The sequence below is a fragment of the Lemur catta genome, chromosome 1 (genome assembly GCF_020740605.2).
Source record: "Lemur catta isolate mLemCat1 chromosome 1, mLemCat1.pri, whole genome shotgun sequence".
Lineage (NCBI taxonomy): Eukaryota > Metazoa > Chordata > Mammalia > Primates > Lemuridae > Lemur > Lemur catta.
Window position 1 is genome coordinate 110,724,575 of NC_059128.1, and position 16,649 is coordinate 110,741,223.

Below are 16,649 nucleotides of genomic sequence, written 5' to 3' on the forward strand. Positions count from 1 at the left end.
ATCTGGCCCAGGCTGGTGGGCACTGGGGTCCCCGTTACCCAGGCGACTTCAGGTGCCACTGTTAGCTGTGAGCATCCAGCCCCCACATGCACCTTCCAAGAGTCCTCAGCACCCTTGGAAAAAGGTCCCTTTTTGGACTGTTCCCCTCCTGTGTCTCTCCCCAACACAGCCTCCAGGAGGGCCCATGAGCCGTTTCCTCTGCCTGGACCCTGCACTCACAAGGAAGTCAGACTGTGGACTCTGACCCAAGAGCCGGGCTTCCTGCATTCAAGTCCCATTTGTGCCGCTTTCTGGCCGTAGGACCTTGGGCCAGCAACCTCCACCATCTCTGGCCTTGGTTTCCTCATCTTTGAACCTGGAATTACCTCAGCACCTGCCCCACAGGGTGGATACTGGGATGGGGGGGGTGACATTGGCAAGCCCTTAGAGCATCACCTCCTCAGGCCGCCCCTCCAGGTGTGCCCCCCAACAGCCCTCTCTGTCCCACCTCCCCAGTGATGTTTTTCACTGACTGCTGTAAATACCAGGCCAGATGTCAGCCTGGTCCGTCAGTGTCCTGGACACCCTGAATGCTCACTGAGTGACTAAAACATTGGACAGTTTGCAAGACTGACAGAGTGGGCCTCCAGGTCGCCCCTTGAAGGCTTTAGCCCCAGGTTCCCCCTCCCTCTTCTGGTTCTGGGCCACACACAGAGATCTGCATCGGCTGCTTTATTTAAGGGCTTGTGACTGACAGCCGTCCCCCAACCCAGCCCCCGCCTCCTCTACAAAGGCAAGTGACATGAAATGAGGCTTCCCAGTTAGCATGGGCAAGCTGGCTCCCTCCAGGGCCCAGTCAAGGGACCTGGGCGATGGTGGCTTTGAATCCCAGGCCACAGGCATTGGAAGGTGGGGAAGTGGGGAGTCCAGGTCAAAGGGGCGAGGTGCTGGTGAGGTGGCCAGAGAGGTCCCGCTCCAGCCTCTTGCAGGCTTCCCTTGCCCAGGGTGTTGGGAAACTGCCCCCCCCACCCCAGGAGCCAGGGCCCCAAAACCAGGGGGCCCAGGGCTGGACCAGGGAGCAAGGGAAAGGCTTCTGGAGCCAAGTGAGGCCAGTTCAGGCCCCTCAGGGCCAGCAACCCCTCAATGCCACCACGTGTCTACAAGCACACCCCACGGCCACTCCCACAGCTACATGCGCAGCCACACACACACTCTCACACTCACACCCACTCCACACACACCGAGGGCTGCGAGCGACAGCCCTGGACCCACACCCTGGACCCCTGGAATGTCTCTGGTGTCGGACCCAGCGGGTGGGTCTTCTGCGTTGCTACTGATTGGCTGCCTCGCAAGCATCTATCCAATCGCTGTACACGTCCACGGGTTCTGACAGATCTGAGCCGCTTAGGTCAAGGGCGACTGGCAGCATTGGACCCCTGCCCTGCAACTTCTCACCCCGCATAGATCAGTAGGTGGCACCCGGTCCTCTGAGCAGCCATGGCCCTGTACCAGGGCACACAGCAGGGCCGGAGGAGCAGAAGCTGCACTCCGGCCCCTCACCCTTGGCCAGGTACGCTGGGCAGCCCTGGTCTCCCTGCCTCTACCCTCTGGAAAAGTCCTCGTTTTCCAAGGATACACGTGATAGGCGTCTGGAATTCCTCTAGGCACACGGTACAAGAGATGACTCCGGTGTTGCGGGCACGGTCCCTAAAACGGGCAGAGGCAGAGGGACTGGTGAGCAACGAGCCCTGACCCTGTGGGTGACAATGCCCCAAGCAGGGCAGCAAGGGGCAGAACGGAGGACGGCAGGGAGGAGGGAGAGCCCTGGGTACCCCACAAGAGAGGATCCCACGCCTGCTTCCCCACTCACATTTTCACGTCGCATGACTTCTCGTGGTTGCAGAAGGGGCAGGTGAACTGGGTCTCAAGGGTACCTGTCATCTTCTTCTTGGGTGGCGGCTTCCGTTTTGACTTTCTGCGTCCCATGTCTGCAGGTGGGCACACCTGCGGGGGTGGGGTGGGGCAGAAGTCAGTGGCTCCCGGACCACCGTGAACAGTGGTGTCCGAGCCTCCACTTCTGAGGGGCAAGGCTCGCGGTCCCTGGGCAGGACAATCCCGATGCACTCTGGACGGGAAGGGTGAGGACAGGCTCTAACCCTGACTCCCCCACTCACTGTGTGACCCAGGCAGGTTACCTAAACTCTCTGTGGCCCAGTTCTTTGTCTATACAATAGAGACGAGGTTGCTACCTCAGAGGACTCTTGTGGGGCTGGCATGAGCAATGGTAAGCAAAAGGCTCAGCACAAGGGCCTGGCCCATCCACTGTTGGCACCTGCACTAGAAGTCACTGTTCCTGGTGAGGATGACACAAGAGACAATAGTACAGGCCAGGACAGGCCGGCAGGGCTGGGCTGAGCCTAAGTGCTCAGGAGCTAGTGATTTTATTTAGCTGCCCCTCTTGTCAGAGGACATGGAACTGCCATTGAGAAGGGGGCTGTGATGGCCTCCAGATGGGCCCACTGTGATGCCTCTCCACAGATGACAGGCTGCTGGGTAGAGAAGCAGGGACAGGCACTTTGAGTAGAAGAACACTATGTGTGAAGGCTCTGGGGCAGGTGCCTGTCCCTTGGCTGGTAGGGGAGAGAACAGGGACAGGTGGGAGGGTTCTGGATGTTTGGATGGGTCCTGGAGGCCATGAGCAGTGATAGGATGAAATCACCATGTGCTTTTGAAGGACGGAGGCACGTGAGTCACAAGTCTGGATGAAGATGAAGACAGAGCCAGGGCAGGGCTGTTGGGGTGGAGATGGCAGGGGATGGACCGAAGAGACGAGTCAACGGAGTGAGTGTGATGAGAGGAGAGTCCAGGATGACTCCCGAGGTGGTGGAGGGGACACAGTTGGTGGGTAGGGAGAGAAGGTGACATCATTCTCTGGTGTGTAACACATAGGGTGTTGGGGAAAATGATGGGCAGAGGGACATCTAGGGACAGATTTCTTGGAGGCAGCTGGGTAGGAAAACAGAAGCAGCTACCATTGAGCGCAACTCCCATGCCAGGCGCTGTGCTCATGGCTCTGCATTTGCCACCCCTGATCCTCCCAAGGTGCCTCAGCGCACACATACCCCACTGCTGTTCTAGCATTGTTCCTCCACAATAGGGCACGGCTGTAGCCTGGCAGGTTGCCCAGAATCAAGAGCAGAGTTTCATTCATAATTAGTGATCACTCCCCATGCAACAGCCTCACCCTTCATTGCAGGTGCTTCCAATTTACCAAGTAAAAGGAACAATGGAAAGAGAGCGCCTAGGACCCCTCATTCGGCCTTCCCTCTTTTACTATGAAAGTATATGTATGTGTTTCCCGCAAAAATGGCTTCTTCACTCTGTCCTGGGTCCTGTCCCCTTTTCCTTCAGCAACATCAAATTTCCCAGCTCTACTAGATCCTGGACACACTCATCACTTCCCTCATCGTTTGAAAAGGAAAAAACCACCTCTTCAGTCTCTCTCCACTACCACCTGTTTCTCGGCAGGCTTTTCTAGTGTAGAACTGTCTGCATTCCCTCCTATACCCCTTACTACCCCCCAACTAAGGTCACCAGTGGCTCCATACTGCCCTCCCACTCTTGCCACATGACTCTCAGGACCTCGTGCTCTCCCGCCCCGCCTCACTGGTGGCTGAGTGTCTTCAGCTCCTGCTTCTCCACCAAATTCTCTAATGGGCTCAGTCTCGGCCTTCCCTCTGCGGCTATACTTACCTCCAGAGCCGGGAGATGTCATCCGGTGTCAGGGCTTCACACCTCCTCTACATGGATGTCTCCCCTGAACTGCAGACTCACCAGTCTACCTGCCTCAGCCACACCTTCACCCGATGTCTAACAAATGTTTACACATAACACGCCCTAAACCGAGCTCCTGACACCTCAACCTGCTCTCCTGCAGTCTTCCTCAGCTCAGCTAATAGCAAGTCCGTCTTTCCATGTAACCAAACCAAAAGCCTTAGATTCATCCTTGATGCCCTTTTCTCTCTCACATCCCTTATCTGATCCTGCCCCTGCCCTTGCCCCTCTACCTGTGAAATCCTCCCAGGATCCGACCACTTCTCACCACCTCCGGGACCAGTACCATGGTCTTGAGTCATGGTCATCTTAGCTTCCTCATTGGTCTCCCTGTGTCTCCAACCTCACCCACCGCCTTCCAAATGTAAATTCTAAGGTGGCAGATATTTTTGTCTTTTCTTTGTATCCCCAGAGCCTACAACTGTTCACGGCACAGAGGTGGGGCTCAACAAATATTTATTGAATGAATCAATGAGTGAACAAATTACAGGCCCTTTGCTGATACATACTGATGCTGCAATCAACAAGGCAGGCCAGGAATCTGTTCCTGTGGAGGATGACAGACGCTTAACAGACAAACTAATAAGCAAAATGATCACAAACATTCCTTAGTGCAATGAGGTTAATAAAACAAGGTTAAGTGAACATTTCAGAGCAGGGGCACTTCAGATATGGGGAGAAACGTATGAGATGCAAAATACTGGGAAAGCATCAGCCAGAGCCCAGGAGATCCGGAAGGCTGAAATGCAGCCTGGTCTGTAGCCCATGCTCTCCCCTGCCAGGGCAGTCTCCCCCACCCTTCAAAGCCCGTCCCCCGCGACCAGTTGTGACAGAATCACCTGCGGATGGGGTGGAGGTGTTCAAAAATGCTTATCTATGAACCTAACCCCAGATCTCCCCCCACTAGAATGTCAGTTGTGTGCGGACATGTTTTGGCCATTGCTGAATCCCCTGCATGTATACTGTCTGGTATACATTAAGCGCTTAATAACTATTTGTTGAATGAACACATAAGTCTCCTGAACACAGATGTCTCCCATCTATGGATGGGACCCAGAATCCCATTTTACCCTGTGACCATAGCCCCCCCCCGCCACAGGAATGGGGTCTGGCTTGCACAAAGACTGCAGAGGCCTCGGTCTTCCCCGGGGCGACGTCAAGTCTAAGGGCGCCAAAGGGGGCGGGGGGGGGGGCTGGAAGAGGAGTCATCCCCTGAATCTGATGGGACACAAAAGGCGGCGGGTTGGCGGTTCCTCAGGCTCACCGAGGTTTCGGCGTTGCTTCCAGCCAGCAGCCGGTAGCACCCAGGTGCCCGAGTAGCCGCACTTAGCGGGCTGGGGTCCGGGAGAGTCAGTCTCCCGGACCGGCCACCCCCCAAGCCCAGGGCCCCCGGCGCCTCCTCTAGGACCGCGTGAGCTGCGTGAGTAGGAAAACGCCCACCCTGGCCCGGCCCGGCCCGAACGCCTGCCAGCGCGAAACGTCACCTGCACTCGCCTTCCCTCGTTGCAATGGCACCGCTCACCCGGGAGACACTGACTTCCGGCTCCAGGCGGAAGCGGAAATCCCTCGTCTTTCAGGTCCCGCCCACCCGCCGCCAAGACAACCCGGCGAGCAAGTTCCCCGCCCCCAGCTGCTTCTCTGTGCGCTTGCGTACTCAAATTCCGAGCGCGGTTGCGGGGTCGCAGTGCGCCTGCGCGAGGGCTAGAGCCCATTTATTTACTCTGATTGCGTTGAAGGCTTGTGCTTCTGGTCGGTTCCAAGGAGTGATCCTTCCCGCGCTTCAGGAGCTGTGGGCTGGGGCATACCAGCGCTGGAAAGGCAGCCTCGCCATCAGCTGCACCATCTTCCTGGGCATGTCTCGCTTGTGTTCTCTCTTCTCCCATTTGTAGCCCCAGCCCCTCCCAGTACACCTAGGTTTCCCCACCTTGGACACTCCCTCGGTTCTAACGATCGCCTGGGGATCTTTTTAAAATTCAGGTCCAGAAGGGGGGCCTAAGAGTCTGCATTTCTAACTCGCTCCCAAGTGACGTCCATGTGGCTGGTCCACGGACCACACTTTGAGTGCCCAGGTTTTTTTTTTTTTTTTTGAGACAGAGTCTTGCTTTGTCGCCCGGGCTAGAGTGAGTGCTGTGGCATCAGCCTAGCTCACAGCAACCTCAAACTCCTGGGCTTAAAGGATCCTACTGCCTCAGCCTCCCGAGTAGCTGGGACTACAGGCATGCGCCACCATGCCCGGCTAATTTTTTTTTTTTCTATGTAGATTTTTAGCCGTCCAAATCATTTCTTTCTATTTTTGGTAGAGATGGGGGTCTCACTCTTGCTCAGGCTGGTCTCGAACTCTTGACCTCGAGAGATCCACCCGCCTCGGCCTCCCAGAGTGCTAGGATTACAGGCGTGAGCCACCGCGCCCGGCCGGAGTGCCCAGCTTATAATAGATGAAGTTGGATAGGCAGACGGGTCAGATCACATGGGGCCCTGTGGGCCATGTTAAAGACTTGTATTAAATTTTTGAGTAGAGAAGTGACGTTTGGTTTGTGTTTTAAGAAAGGCCACTCCTGCTGTTGAGTGGGAGATAGTTGGAAGAGGGGACTGGGAGACCAGTTCTAAAGCCATAGCAGTAGTTGGACAAGAGTTGGTGCTGGCCCAGGCTAGGGTATTATTAGTGGATGAAGCCAAGCTCTGTTTTTGGAGCTGGGAGGAAGAGTAGGGCAAGACCCACAATTCCCACAATTTTGTGAAGAGTCTGGACTTAAATATTACATACAGGATCAATTAGGGCACTCTTCAGTGAAGTAGAGAAGGGTGTGTAGGTCTCAGGGCATATGATGCTGGAGGAGGTTTCTAAACTGCCCTGAGACCTGGAGCAGTGGCTCACACCTATAATCCCAGCACTTTGGGAGGCCAAGGCGGGATGATCACTTGGGGCCAGGAGTTCGAGACCAGCCTGGGCAACATAGCAAGACCCCGTGAGGAGCAAAAGAAGTATAGCAAAAGAAGAGGGCTCAGGAGACCAGGGGCTGTTACAGAAGAATCCTGCGAGAGACTGAGCAGGCCAGTGAGTTAGGAGGAGAAACAGATGCAAGTCCTCACCTAGAAACCTCTAGAAGAAGGTATTTCAAGATGGGGAGAGTGGTCAACCGTTTGAGGAAGATGAGGAAAGATAATTGAACAATTGAGTTTAGCAAGTGTTTGGTCGCTGATAAGAGCTGTTTCGTTAGAGCGCTCAGGAAAATAATTTGTAATTAGAAGTATTTCAAATACAGATGCTCCTTGGCTTACCATCTGGCTACATCCTCGTGAGCCCATCCTAAGATTGAAAAATCTTGAGTAGAACCATCGTAAGTCAGGGACTGTCCATAGAGGAATCTCCAAGATGTCCCCTAGGGGGCAATGTTACCCTTGGATTTGTCAGGTGTAATCCTTGGAACTGCCCTTCTGGAAGACACTTTCAGTGCTGGTACAAACTGGAATACACATAGGATGAAACTGTATTATCCAGTTACCCTGCAACTTGCTATTTCCACTTAACAGTCCATACACATACATGTAACTCTTGTTTATAGTGCAACTCTACTATAGTATATTCAACCATTATCGTACCAATGGACAATCCCAGGAGCTTTTGGATTTTTGCCACTGTGATAATACAGGACAAGTCCGTGGACCAACATCCTTGAGACTGGATCTTTTATTGTGGAGGATAGTTTTTCAAAAATGACATTTCTGGGTCACAGGGAGTATTTATTTTTTATTTCATTTATGGTTGCCACATTAGTTTTCCTTCTTTCTCTCTTTCCTCCATCCCTTTCCTCCGTCTTCCTTCCCTCCCTCCTTCCTTTCCTTCCTTCCTTCCTTCCTTCCTTCCTTCCCAGTTCTGTTAAGATGTAATTGACCGGCCGGGCGCGGTGGCTCACACGTGTAATCCTAGCACTCTGGGAGGCTGAGGCGGGCAGATCGTTTGATCTGAGGAGTTAGAGACCAGCCTGAGCAAGAGCGAGACCCCGTCTCTACTAAAAATAGAAAGAAATTATATGGACAGCTAAAATATATATATAGAAAAAATTAGCCGGGCATGGTGGCGCATGCCTGTAGTCCCAGCCACTCGGGAGGCTGAGGCAGGAGGATCGCTTGAGCCCAGGAGTTTGAGGTTGCTGTGAGCTAGGCTGATGCCACGGCACTCTAGCCCAGGCAACAGAGTGAGACTCTGTCTCAAAAAAAAAAAAAAAAAAAAAAAAGATGTAATTGACCAAACACAAACTGCTCACGTTTAAGCTATGGAAGTGCATGCTTTGGCATACATGTGCACTAGTGAAACTGTCCCCACAATCAGGACAGCGAGCATATCCATCACCCTAAGAAAGTTCCTCATGCTCCTTTGTGCTACTTCCCTTACCTCTAGACCCTGGCCCCAGCTGATCTGTTTTTGGTTCCTATTGCTTTGTAGTTTTCAGGAAGTCATAGAAACAGAATCATACAATGTGTAGCGTTTTGAATTTGACTTCCTTCCCTCAGCATATGAGACCAGTCCATGTTGTTGTATATATCAGCAGTTTGTTCCCTTTTATTATTATTTTGTTGGTTTGGGACAGAGTCTCACTCTGTCACCCAGGCTAGAGTGCAGTGGTGTCATCATTCCTCACTGCAACCTCAAACTCCTGAGCTCCAGGGATCCTCCTGCCTTAGCCTCCCTAGTAGCTGGGACCATGCCTGGCTAATATTTCTATTTTTGGTAGAGATAGGGTGTTGCTCTTGCTCAGGCTGGTCTCGAACTCCCAACCTCAAGCTATCCTCCCACCTCGGCCACCCAGAGTGCTAGGATTACAGATGTGAGCCACCGTGCCTGGCTTGTTCACTTTTATTATTGAGTTATATGGATGTATCACACTTTGTTTATCTTTTTGCAATTATGAATAGAGCTGCTATGAGCCATCACAGCCTTTCAGGTGAAGGGTGGCAGACGATGCCACCCCCAAGATATGCCACTTTGGCATACAGATTATTTTGAGCCAAAGGCACTTGAAATACAGCAGGTACAAGGAGGACACTTTGACCTCCCTCTTTTCTTTCCGAAAACAGGACATGGAAGATGTTTTCCCTATACCAGACAGAAAGTACTATTCTTTTCATCAGAAGACAGGGAGTCAGGGCAGAGAAAAATCTGTACAAACCAACCTTGTTAAACTAACTTTTTTCTTCCTAGTTATTTTTCCACCATTGACTGCCATTTTTTCATGTCACATTTTCATAATTTACTACTCTTTGTCTAATTCAGTACCTAAGTGTTTGTCTCTAATTGCATCTTTGGGTCTTTAATTCCTTTTGAGGGCTAATGTATCCCATTAAATAAATCTTTCCTGTTAACCTGTCTTGTGTCAGTTTACTTCTTAGACCCAGAGAAATCTTGCCTCTCCTCCTCAGGTCTTTGTGTGGATGTTCATCTTTACCTTTTCCTGTGATTTATTTCTATACAGAAATATTTGATTTGTCTGGAATTTATTTTTGTATTATAATAATACATGGCCTAAAGTGGCATTTAGGATTTGTCTTCTTCCAGGCAAACTGACAAGGCAAATAACACCTTTTTTTCTGTGAAGTTGCAGTGAAATGTCACCTTGAACTTACATAGTGTTATTTTTGGGGGATCTCACTCTGTCGCCTGGGCTGGAGTACAGTGGCATGATCATAGCTCACTGTAGCCTTGAACTCCTGGGCTCTGGTGATCTTCCTGCCTCAGCCTCCCAAGTAGCTGGTCCTTGGTGCTTGACAGAAGTGCTTGGTTGGTGTGGAGGAGCTGGCTTGGGTTACAATCCCCATCCATGACATTTATTCCCTGTCTGACAATGAATGTGTCACTTCTTGTTTCTGTGCTCTGGGCCCTGGGAACAGGGACGTTGGGCTAAGGGGATCTCTGATTCAGACTCCTGTCTGCCCGGAGCCTCTGAGTCAGTAGGAAGAGGGAGCGTGGCCTGAGCTCCCTAGACAGTTGTGGTTGAGATTAAGGGCCTACCTACCACTTCCTAGACACGACCCTGGGAACATCACTTAATCTGTCCCATCTAAGATAATTATTGCACCAAAAGCAAAACAAAGCAAAAAAGCCAAACCCAAATGGTCCGAGCTTCTGTAATGTCCTTTGAGAAACAAGAATGATTTTGGCCCCTGTCCCATGGGTCAGGGTCAGAAGTGATGGGAACTGTTACCTGGAACAAACTCAGGGCTGGCATTTGGGTGAGATCGCTTTGCTTAAAGCACAACAGTAACACATACACCTTGTAACAAATTCAACAGTTTCAATACCTACAAAGTAGCAAGTGGAAGGTGCCACTTACACTAAGTCCCTCTCCCCAGAAGTAAACTTGGTTACATTTTTTATTTATTTCTTTTAGAGACAGAGTCTCACTCTGTTGCCCAAGCTGGAGTGCAGTGGCACCATCATAGCTCACTGCAGCCTTGAACGTCTGGCCTCAAGCCTCCCAAAGTGCTGGGACTACAGGCCACAGGCATGAGCAACTGCCCCCAGCCTGCAGTTATTAGTACATTTTGTCAAGCTTCAATTGCCCAGGCAGGCAACTGGAGCCAAACGACTCAGTCCCTGCCCTGTAGCAGCTGAAGTGGTGGTTGAGGGTGCCCATGGGAGCCATTCCTGTGACTTGCCCAGTGCTAAAAGTTTGAGCTGTCTTGGGGTGGATGTTATTTAAGTCTCCCCCGGAGGGGAACTAGGATCCCCTGAAGCTGTCAGGTTGGGACCAGCAGTCTGCATTCTGTTTTCATCATAAGAAACGGGCAGTGAGATATTAATAATTCTGGTTCTAGAAGTTTTCATACATACTTTTACAGACGTACAAAAGCATCGGTCCAGGGATGTCCACAGCAGCCTTGTCGGTAAGAGGGAAAGATTTGAAAAGTCCTCAAGGGACGCCAGCAAGGAGACAGTGACATTAGGCAGGAGCTTGTTGGCTATCAGAAAGGCAACGTGCTCCTGGGAATATGTCCTAATATATCCTACAAACATGTCTGCACATGTAGGAAGGAAATGTACGAGGTCACTGACTGCAGCATAGTTGGAGGATTGCAAAATTGTTGGAAGCAATCCAGGTGCCCCTCAGTAGATGCCTGGTTGGTGGTTCAGGCACACATTGGGGTCTCCAAAACCACATGAAGAGCGAGGAAGCTGTCCTGAGGGCTGATCAGATCTCTGTGTGTTACAAGCAAAGCCAATAAGATGCAAGGGGAATCTTTGGGGCTGTTGGAAATGCTATATATCTTGATGGTGGTGGTGAGTTTGTGGATGTGTGTCTTTGTCAAACTTTTTCAAATTGGACTGGGCACAGTGGCTCATGCCTGTAATCCTGACACTTTGGGAGGATCACTTGATCCCAGGAGTTCAAATCTGCAGTGAGCTGATTGATGTGTCACTGCACTCCAGCCTGGGTGACAGAGTGAGACCTTGTCTCTGGGGGAAAAAAAAGCAAGTTGCAGTTCAATGGGAAAGTGGAAGAAAAAAAATTGCCATTTGCTTTCATTTGTATTACAAAAAATACTGAAAAAAACCCAGGAAACCCAAGGCATTTATATAGAAAGTTATTTCCTATTAGGAGAGACAGAAGGACTAGGATGAACAGGGACAGGGAGGGGGCAAGAGATCGCATCTTTCTACAAAGTTTAGATGTTTGAATGATGTGAACGTATTACTGGTTCCATATTCAAATCAACAAACATGAGTGTTCAGTTGAAAAGTTGTGGTTCAGTAGAAGAAACAGGTGCAGAACTATGTGTATGTTTTGTCACTTTGGTGTACAAAATGGAAATGTTTTTGCAGTGGCACACCTGCAGTCCCAGCTCCTCAGGAGGCTGAGGCGGGAGGATCGCTGGAGCCCAGGAGCTCAAGGCTGCAGTGAGCTATGATCGGTCCTGTCAACAGTCACTGCTCTCCAGCCTAAGCAACATTCAGAGACCCTCCCCGTCCCCACACCTCTTAAAAAAAAAAATTTTTTTTTAAAAAGGGAATGTTTTTATTATGGAAGCATCAACTGTAGAAGGAAAGAAACTGATTTGTGATGGCTGACCCTGGGGAGGAGGACATTGGGGACACTGCGGATCTGGTCCCCCAGGAAGACCTGCTTTGTGTTGTACCCTTCTTTCTGCTTGGTTTTTACTTAAAATAGTATCCATGGATGGGCCAGTGGGTTGTGCACGGGGCTGAGAGACAGACGCACAGAAGATACAACACGCCCGTGGCACTTGCTCAACCTTGACAACTATTCTTTTATTGAATGTCAGTGACAGATGCTTAATTCAGGAGGCAGCTTTCCCTCCCTGCCCCCCAGTCCCCAAAACTCAGCCGAGGTGAGCTACAGCCACAGGTGTGACGCTGTAACTGGGACACATGTCCATGCCTGTTTCACAAATGTGGGCATCTGTGCCACAGGGACCATGTGGTGCCACAGTGCTTTGCTGCAGTGCTACAGACCCAAGACAAAGCCTGCCCCAAGGTCCCCATGGGGCCCACCCACCCAGCAACGGGGAGCCCCCTCTGCCTCAGGCCTCAGAGCCAGGCTCTCATGGGGGTTCAGGGCCTGGGTCGTCTGGGTAGGCTGGTCTTGAACAGGGACTTGCCCGAGGCCTCGATGTAAGTGACGCTCATCTCTTTAGGGGTCATCTCCACGTAGGCAAAGCCACCCAGCGAGTCCTCAGCCCCATAGTGGAAACGCAGGTAGCCGTTGGGGACCTTGCGCTGATGCCGTGTCGAGGGGTCCATGAAGTTCCCAGCCCCGCTCAGCACGTAGCCCACACCGTTCTCATCCTGCAGGTACTGAGGACAGAGGACACGGGGTTGGTGGAGCCCCCGGCCTTGAATGAGGGTTGACCAGGGGCTCCACCCACACCTGCCTCGGGTCCAGAGCCAGGTCTGGCCCTGACCACAGGGTCACCTTGAGGTACATAACCCCTCCTGGCCTCAGTTTCCCAACCTGTAGGAATATGTTAATCCTATTTCATAGGTAGAACACTTAGCAACCCGTAGATATTTTTCTGGCTTTTGGGGGACTTTGCAAAAGTCTCTGGTTAGAAAGATAGAATTTGAAGAAGAGGCCAGGCATGGTGGCTCACGCCTGTAATTCTAGCATTCTGGGAGGCTGAGGTGGGAGGATCGCTTGAGGTCAGGAGTTCAAGACCAGCCTGAGCAAGAGCGAGACCCCATCTCTACTAAAAATAGAAAAATTAGCCAAGTGTGGTGGTACATGTTTGTAGTCCCAGCTAATTGGGAGGCTGAGGCAGGAGGATCACTTGAGCCCAGGAACTCAAGGTTACAGTGAACTACAATGACGCCACTGCACTCTACCCAGGGGGACAGACAGTATAGACATTCAACAGGCCATCAGAGGCCCCCAAATATGTGGACATTGGCTGGGATGGGGACCCCTCCCCTGCCTTCCCACCCCAGCCCCAGGACCCTCACCTGCAGATTGTGATCATGACCACACAGGTAGGCAGTGACCCTGTATGTGGACAGCAGTGGCCGAAGTTGCTTGACCAGGCAGCGGGTGGGCCCGTGTTCGGCTATGGACCACACGGGGTAGTGGCCGGCCACCAGCACATAGTCCTCCTTGGCCGCTGCCAGCTGTTTCTTGAGCCAGGACAGCTGTGTGCGGGCCAGATCCAGGTCTCGGGGCCTCTCGGGCTGCTGGCTGAGGAAGTCGTCCGAGTTGCCACATATCGTCACCGTGTCCAGCATGAAGATGGCCACAGACACATTGGTGCGTGGGATCTTGAAGCGCAGGCGGTAAAAGGGACTGGGGAAGTTCCTGCGGAGGGGGATAGAGGTCGTGGGCACACATCTTGGGCACAGAAGCCCCACGGTCAGCTCAAGTCACAGGGTCGTTTCGTCGCACGGAGTGTGGGTCTGGGGAGTGCGTGGAGCTGGGGGCGGCTCACCAGCGCTTGGAGATCTTGGAGTAGGCGATCTGTGCCGAGACATTGCCGAGGTGGTCGTGGTTTCCGGCCAGCACGTACCAGGGCACATTGCGAAGAGAGCGGTCAGAGAACACGTCCTCAAAGGTCTCCTGTAGCAGACAGAAGAGGCACGCCCCGCCCCCATCCCCTGGGGTCAACAGCTGCACTGATGCTCCCATCAACTCAGGCCGGGAAGAAGGGAGAGGTCCAGGTGCCCAAAGGTGCCCCATCAGCTTCCCTCTTCCCTCTCCAGAGGAAGGTCACCAGCTCAAGTGGCTTCTCCTCATTGCCCCCTCTGTCCCCACTCTGTTGGGCACAGACCTGGAACCTCTTGTCATTGGCATCCTGCACGCCAGTGAAGTAAAAGTTGTCCCCCAGGGACAGGATGAAGTCTGCTCCCAGGATCTGCACAGTCCTAGCGATCTCCTTGGCATTGGCCATTTCCCGAGCCGTGTGGAACGGGGCGTTGGGGACACCTCCCCAGTCACCCACAGCCACAAAGCGCAGGACAGGGGCAGCAGTGTCAGCCATGGGGAGTAGCAGCAAGGCTTGCAGGATGAGCAGCGCCGGCCACGTGTCCATCTGGGAGGGGAGAGAGGAGTGTTGCTTGCCCCAGGCTGTGACAAGGACAGCGAGCCCTTGAGCTACCCCACCTGCCCTGCTCTCAGAGAGGGGACGACCTTGGTGCCCTACTTCCCAGAACACAGCTGCACGAGCTGTCTGGGGGAATCTCTGGGTTCCACGGAGGGGCCAGGAAGAGTGGCTCTGCAGGTCCACTCCACTGTCCCTCATGCAGACCTGCCCAGTACTCACCCTGGGGAAGGCACAAGCCAGTCAGTGGGGACTCCAAGAGGCAAGTGGGCTCCAGGGAAGAACTGGCTGTCACTGAGGCTTTATTTCCTGGCAAGGAAGCAGATCATTAGGGAGGATGATGCAGTTTCTCCAAGGGCTGTCCCAGGAGCCCTCCCCTTTGGGTCATGTGAGCTGTGGACTTCCCCAGCTCTGGCCTCGGGATCAGGGCACACGTGTGCAGCAGCGCTGGCCCACACAGCCTCTGGGTCTACCTATTTGAAGGGGCTTGTCTGTGTTGTGGGCCCGAGATGTCCCATGTGTCTATGTACGTGTGTGTCTTTGTGCGTGTGTGCATGCAAGGCCGTGGCTGCTGTGTTGTGTGCCCAAGGCACATCTCATGTGTCCTCATTCTCTGACTACGTGTTTGTCTGTGTGCATCTGGGTGTGTCTGTTTCCTGTGTGCAGCTGAACGCGCCTGCTTGGGTTTCTGCTCTTGTGCCTGGGAGTCCTGTGTCCCTGCAGTCCTGTATGCTGAGCCTGCAAGGCCTGTGTGGCCTGTCTGTGACTCCTGCCGGAGCCCTCATGTGGCACTGGGTGGGGATCTCTGTGGACGGGGCTTCACATCTGTAATTGACTGAGTTCCCATGTGCTTGTATCTGTGTTGTGTCTTTAAGGTGAGTTGTGTGTCTGGTGTGTGATGTGTATTTGACAACATCTGAGTGTGGGACTGAGTGTGTGTCCTGGTCTTCCCCCTGCTCCCTCCTCCCCCACAACCCACATAAACACACAAACAGCAGCAGCCTGACTTTTCCAGGAAGTCCCCTTCCCCCACCCCCAATTCCCACGCAGGAGGAACTCAGGCAGGAGGCAGCTGGTGACAAGCCATATGACCATGCCTTTTGACCCTCACACCCTTAGGAGCTGCCAGCAGGCCCCCTCCCCCTCCATGGGACCGCTGCCTCCCAGGGGAGTGGGGCACAGCGCTGGCAGTGGTGGCCCCTGCACCTGCAGCGGATCTGACCTGCTCCTTATCTCCCGGCCTGCCTCCCCTGCGCTGGGCGACGCTGCGACACGTCCTGTGCACACCCGGGACGAGTCACCCCAGTCCCTGCCACCGGGGATAGGGGAGCTCTCATTCTACACCGAGGACAATGGCTCAGAGAGGGGCGGTGACCCGCCGCGGGTCACACAGCGCTCGGGCTTGCTGTTTGTCCCCCCACCAAGCCCCGACAGCAGCGACAACCAGGAAGGAAGTGGGTGATGAGGGAAGGCGGAGACCCCTCCCCCGGGGACGCGGCGCCGCCGAGGGCCAGGCGGGTCTCACCTGCCGTCGGCGGGGGCGGGCACGGTGGCCGGTGCCGGAGCCCAACTGCAGATCCACGGGCGCCAGCGAGCAGGGCGGCTCCGGTTTTAAGGAGGCGGCGGCCCGCCCGTCCTGCCAGCGGGCCCGGGACCGGCCCAGGTGAGCCCCAGCGGGGAGGGCGGGAGCCTGGGCCTCCCCGCCCCGGAACCCTGCGCTGCCACCGAGCACAGCCACGCCTCCTGGGCGCAGGCTCCGCATCTGCAAAATGGGCTGATGAACCCCAGAGGGCCGCTCAGACCCTGGGACTAGGGTTGCAGCTCCAGCCTGGGGACGACCGATTTCATCCCCCTGTTCCCCCGACGCCAGCTGGGAGCCACCCCCTTTCTGGGACACTTAGGGGCTCCGCAGCTCCAGTTCGAAGCTCTGGGTGGAGCCTCGGCCATGGGCTGTGCCAGGCTCTTGTAAGATGGTCTGTCATTTCAACCTTACTTTTCTGGTCTTTAAAATGGGTGTGATTGGGAGAAGAGTCAAATTTTGCTTGCAAAGAATTCCAAATAATAGGCCGGTGGCGGTGGCTCACGCCTGTAATCCTAGCACTTATGGGAGGCTGAGGCAGGAGGATCGCTTGAGCCCAGGAGTTGGAGGCTGCAGTGAGCTATGATGACACCACTATACTCCAGCTCCAGCAATAGAACAAGACCCTTTCTCAAAAAACAAACACAAAACCAAAAAACTATCCAGCATTTGTTGAGCACCTACTGTATACCAAATACTGAGTGACACAGCAGTG

General features: G+C 53.5%; 2 protein-coding genes across 5 annotated transcripts; both read right to left on the reverse strand.

Annotated features, from left to right (window-relative positions):
• Positions 1-696: 696 nt before the first annotated feature.
• ELOF1 (elongation factor 1) lies at positions 697-5,350 on the reverse strand. The gene is made up of 4 exons (XM_045546538.1): positions 5,298-5,350; positions 1,850-1,983; positions 1,616-1,686; positions 697-1,374 (listed from the first exon to the last, which is right to left on the reverse strand). The coding sequence occupies exons 2-4, from the start codon at positions 1,963-1,965 to the stop codon at positions 1,310-1,312; spliced, it is 252 nt and encodes an 83-aa protein (XP_045402494.1). The 5' UTR covers positions 1,966-1,983; positions 5,298-5,350; the 3' UTR covers positions 697-1,309.
• Positions 5,351-12,058: 6,708 nt separating this feature from the next.
• Positions 12,059-16,033, reverse strand: ACP5 (acid phosphatase 5, tartrate resistant). Of its 4 annotated transcripts, none has more exons than XM_045546542.1 (6): positions 15,881-16,033; positions 14,578-14,664; positions 14,086-14,346; positions 13,747-13,874; positions 13,271-13,616; positions 12,059-12,625 (listed from the first exon to the last, which is right to left on the reverse strand). In XM_045546542.1, exons 3-6 carry the CDS (start codon positions 14,344-14,346, stop codon positions 12,383-12,385), a joined length of 978 nt encoding a protein of 325 aa, XP_045402498.1. In that variant the 5' UTR covers positions 14,578-14,664; positions 15,881-16,033; the 3' UTR covers positions 12,059-12,382. The 4 variants fall into 4 exon arrangements, with proteins under 4 accessions (XP_045402498.1, XP_045402500.1, XP_045402509.1 ...); XM_045546544.1 differs by lacking the exon at positions 15,881-16,033 and adding an exon at positions 15,578-15,788; XM_045546553.1 differs by lacking the exon at positions 15,881-16,033 and adding an exon at positions 14,829-15,265.
• Positions 16,034-16,649: the final 616 nt, after the last annotated feature.

Coding starts and splice junctions, on each gene's coding strand:
- ACP5 (XM_045546542.1), bottom strand. CDS start 14,346: ATGGACACGTGGCCGGCGCTGCTCATCCTGCAAGCCTTGCTGCTACTC. Junction 13,617..13,746: donor TCCAAGATCTCCAAGCGCTG/GTGAGCCGCCCC, acceptor CCCCCTCCGCAG/GAACTTCCCCAGTCCCTTTT. Junction 12,626..13,270: donor GTCATGATCACAATCTGCAG/GTGAGGGTCCTG, acceptor CTCTGTCCTCAG/TACCTGCAGGATGAGAACGG.
- ELOF1 (XM_045546538.1), bottom strand. CDS start 1,965: ATGGGACGCAGAAAGTCAAAACGGAAGCCGCCACCCAAGAAGAAGATG. Junction 1,687..1,849: donor AAGTCATGCGACGTGAAAAT/GTGAGTGGGGAA, acceptor TGCCCGTTTTAG/GGACCGTGCCCGCAACACCG. Junction 1,375..1,615: donor ATTCCAGACGCCTATCACGT/GTATCCTTGGAA, acceptor TAAGCGGCTCAG/ATCTGTCAGAACCCGTGGAC.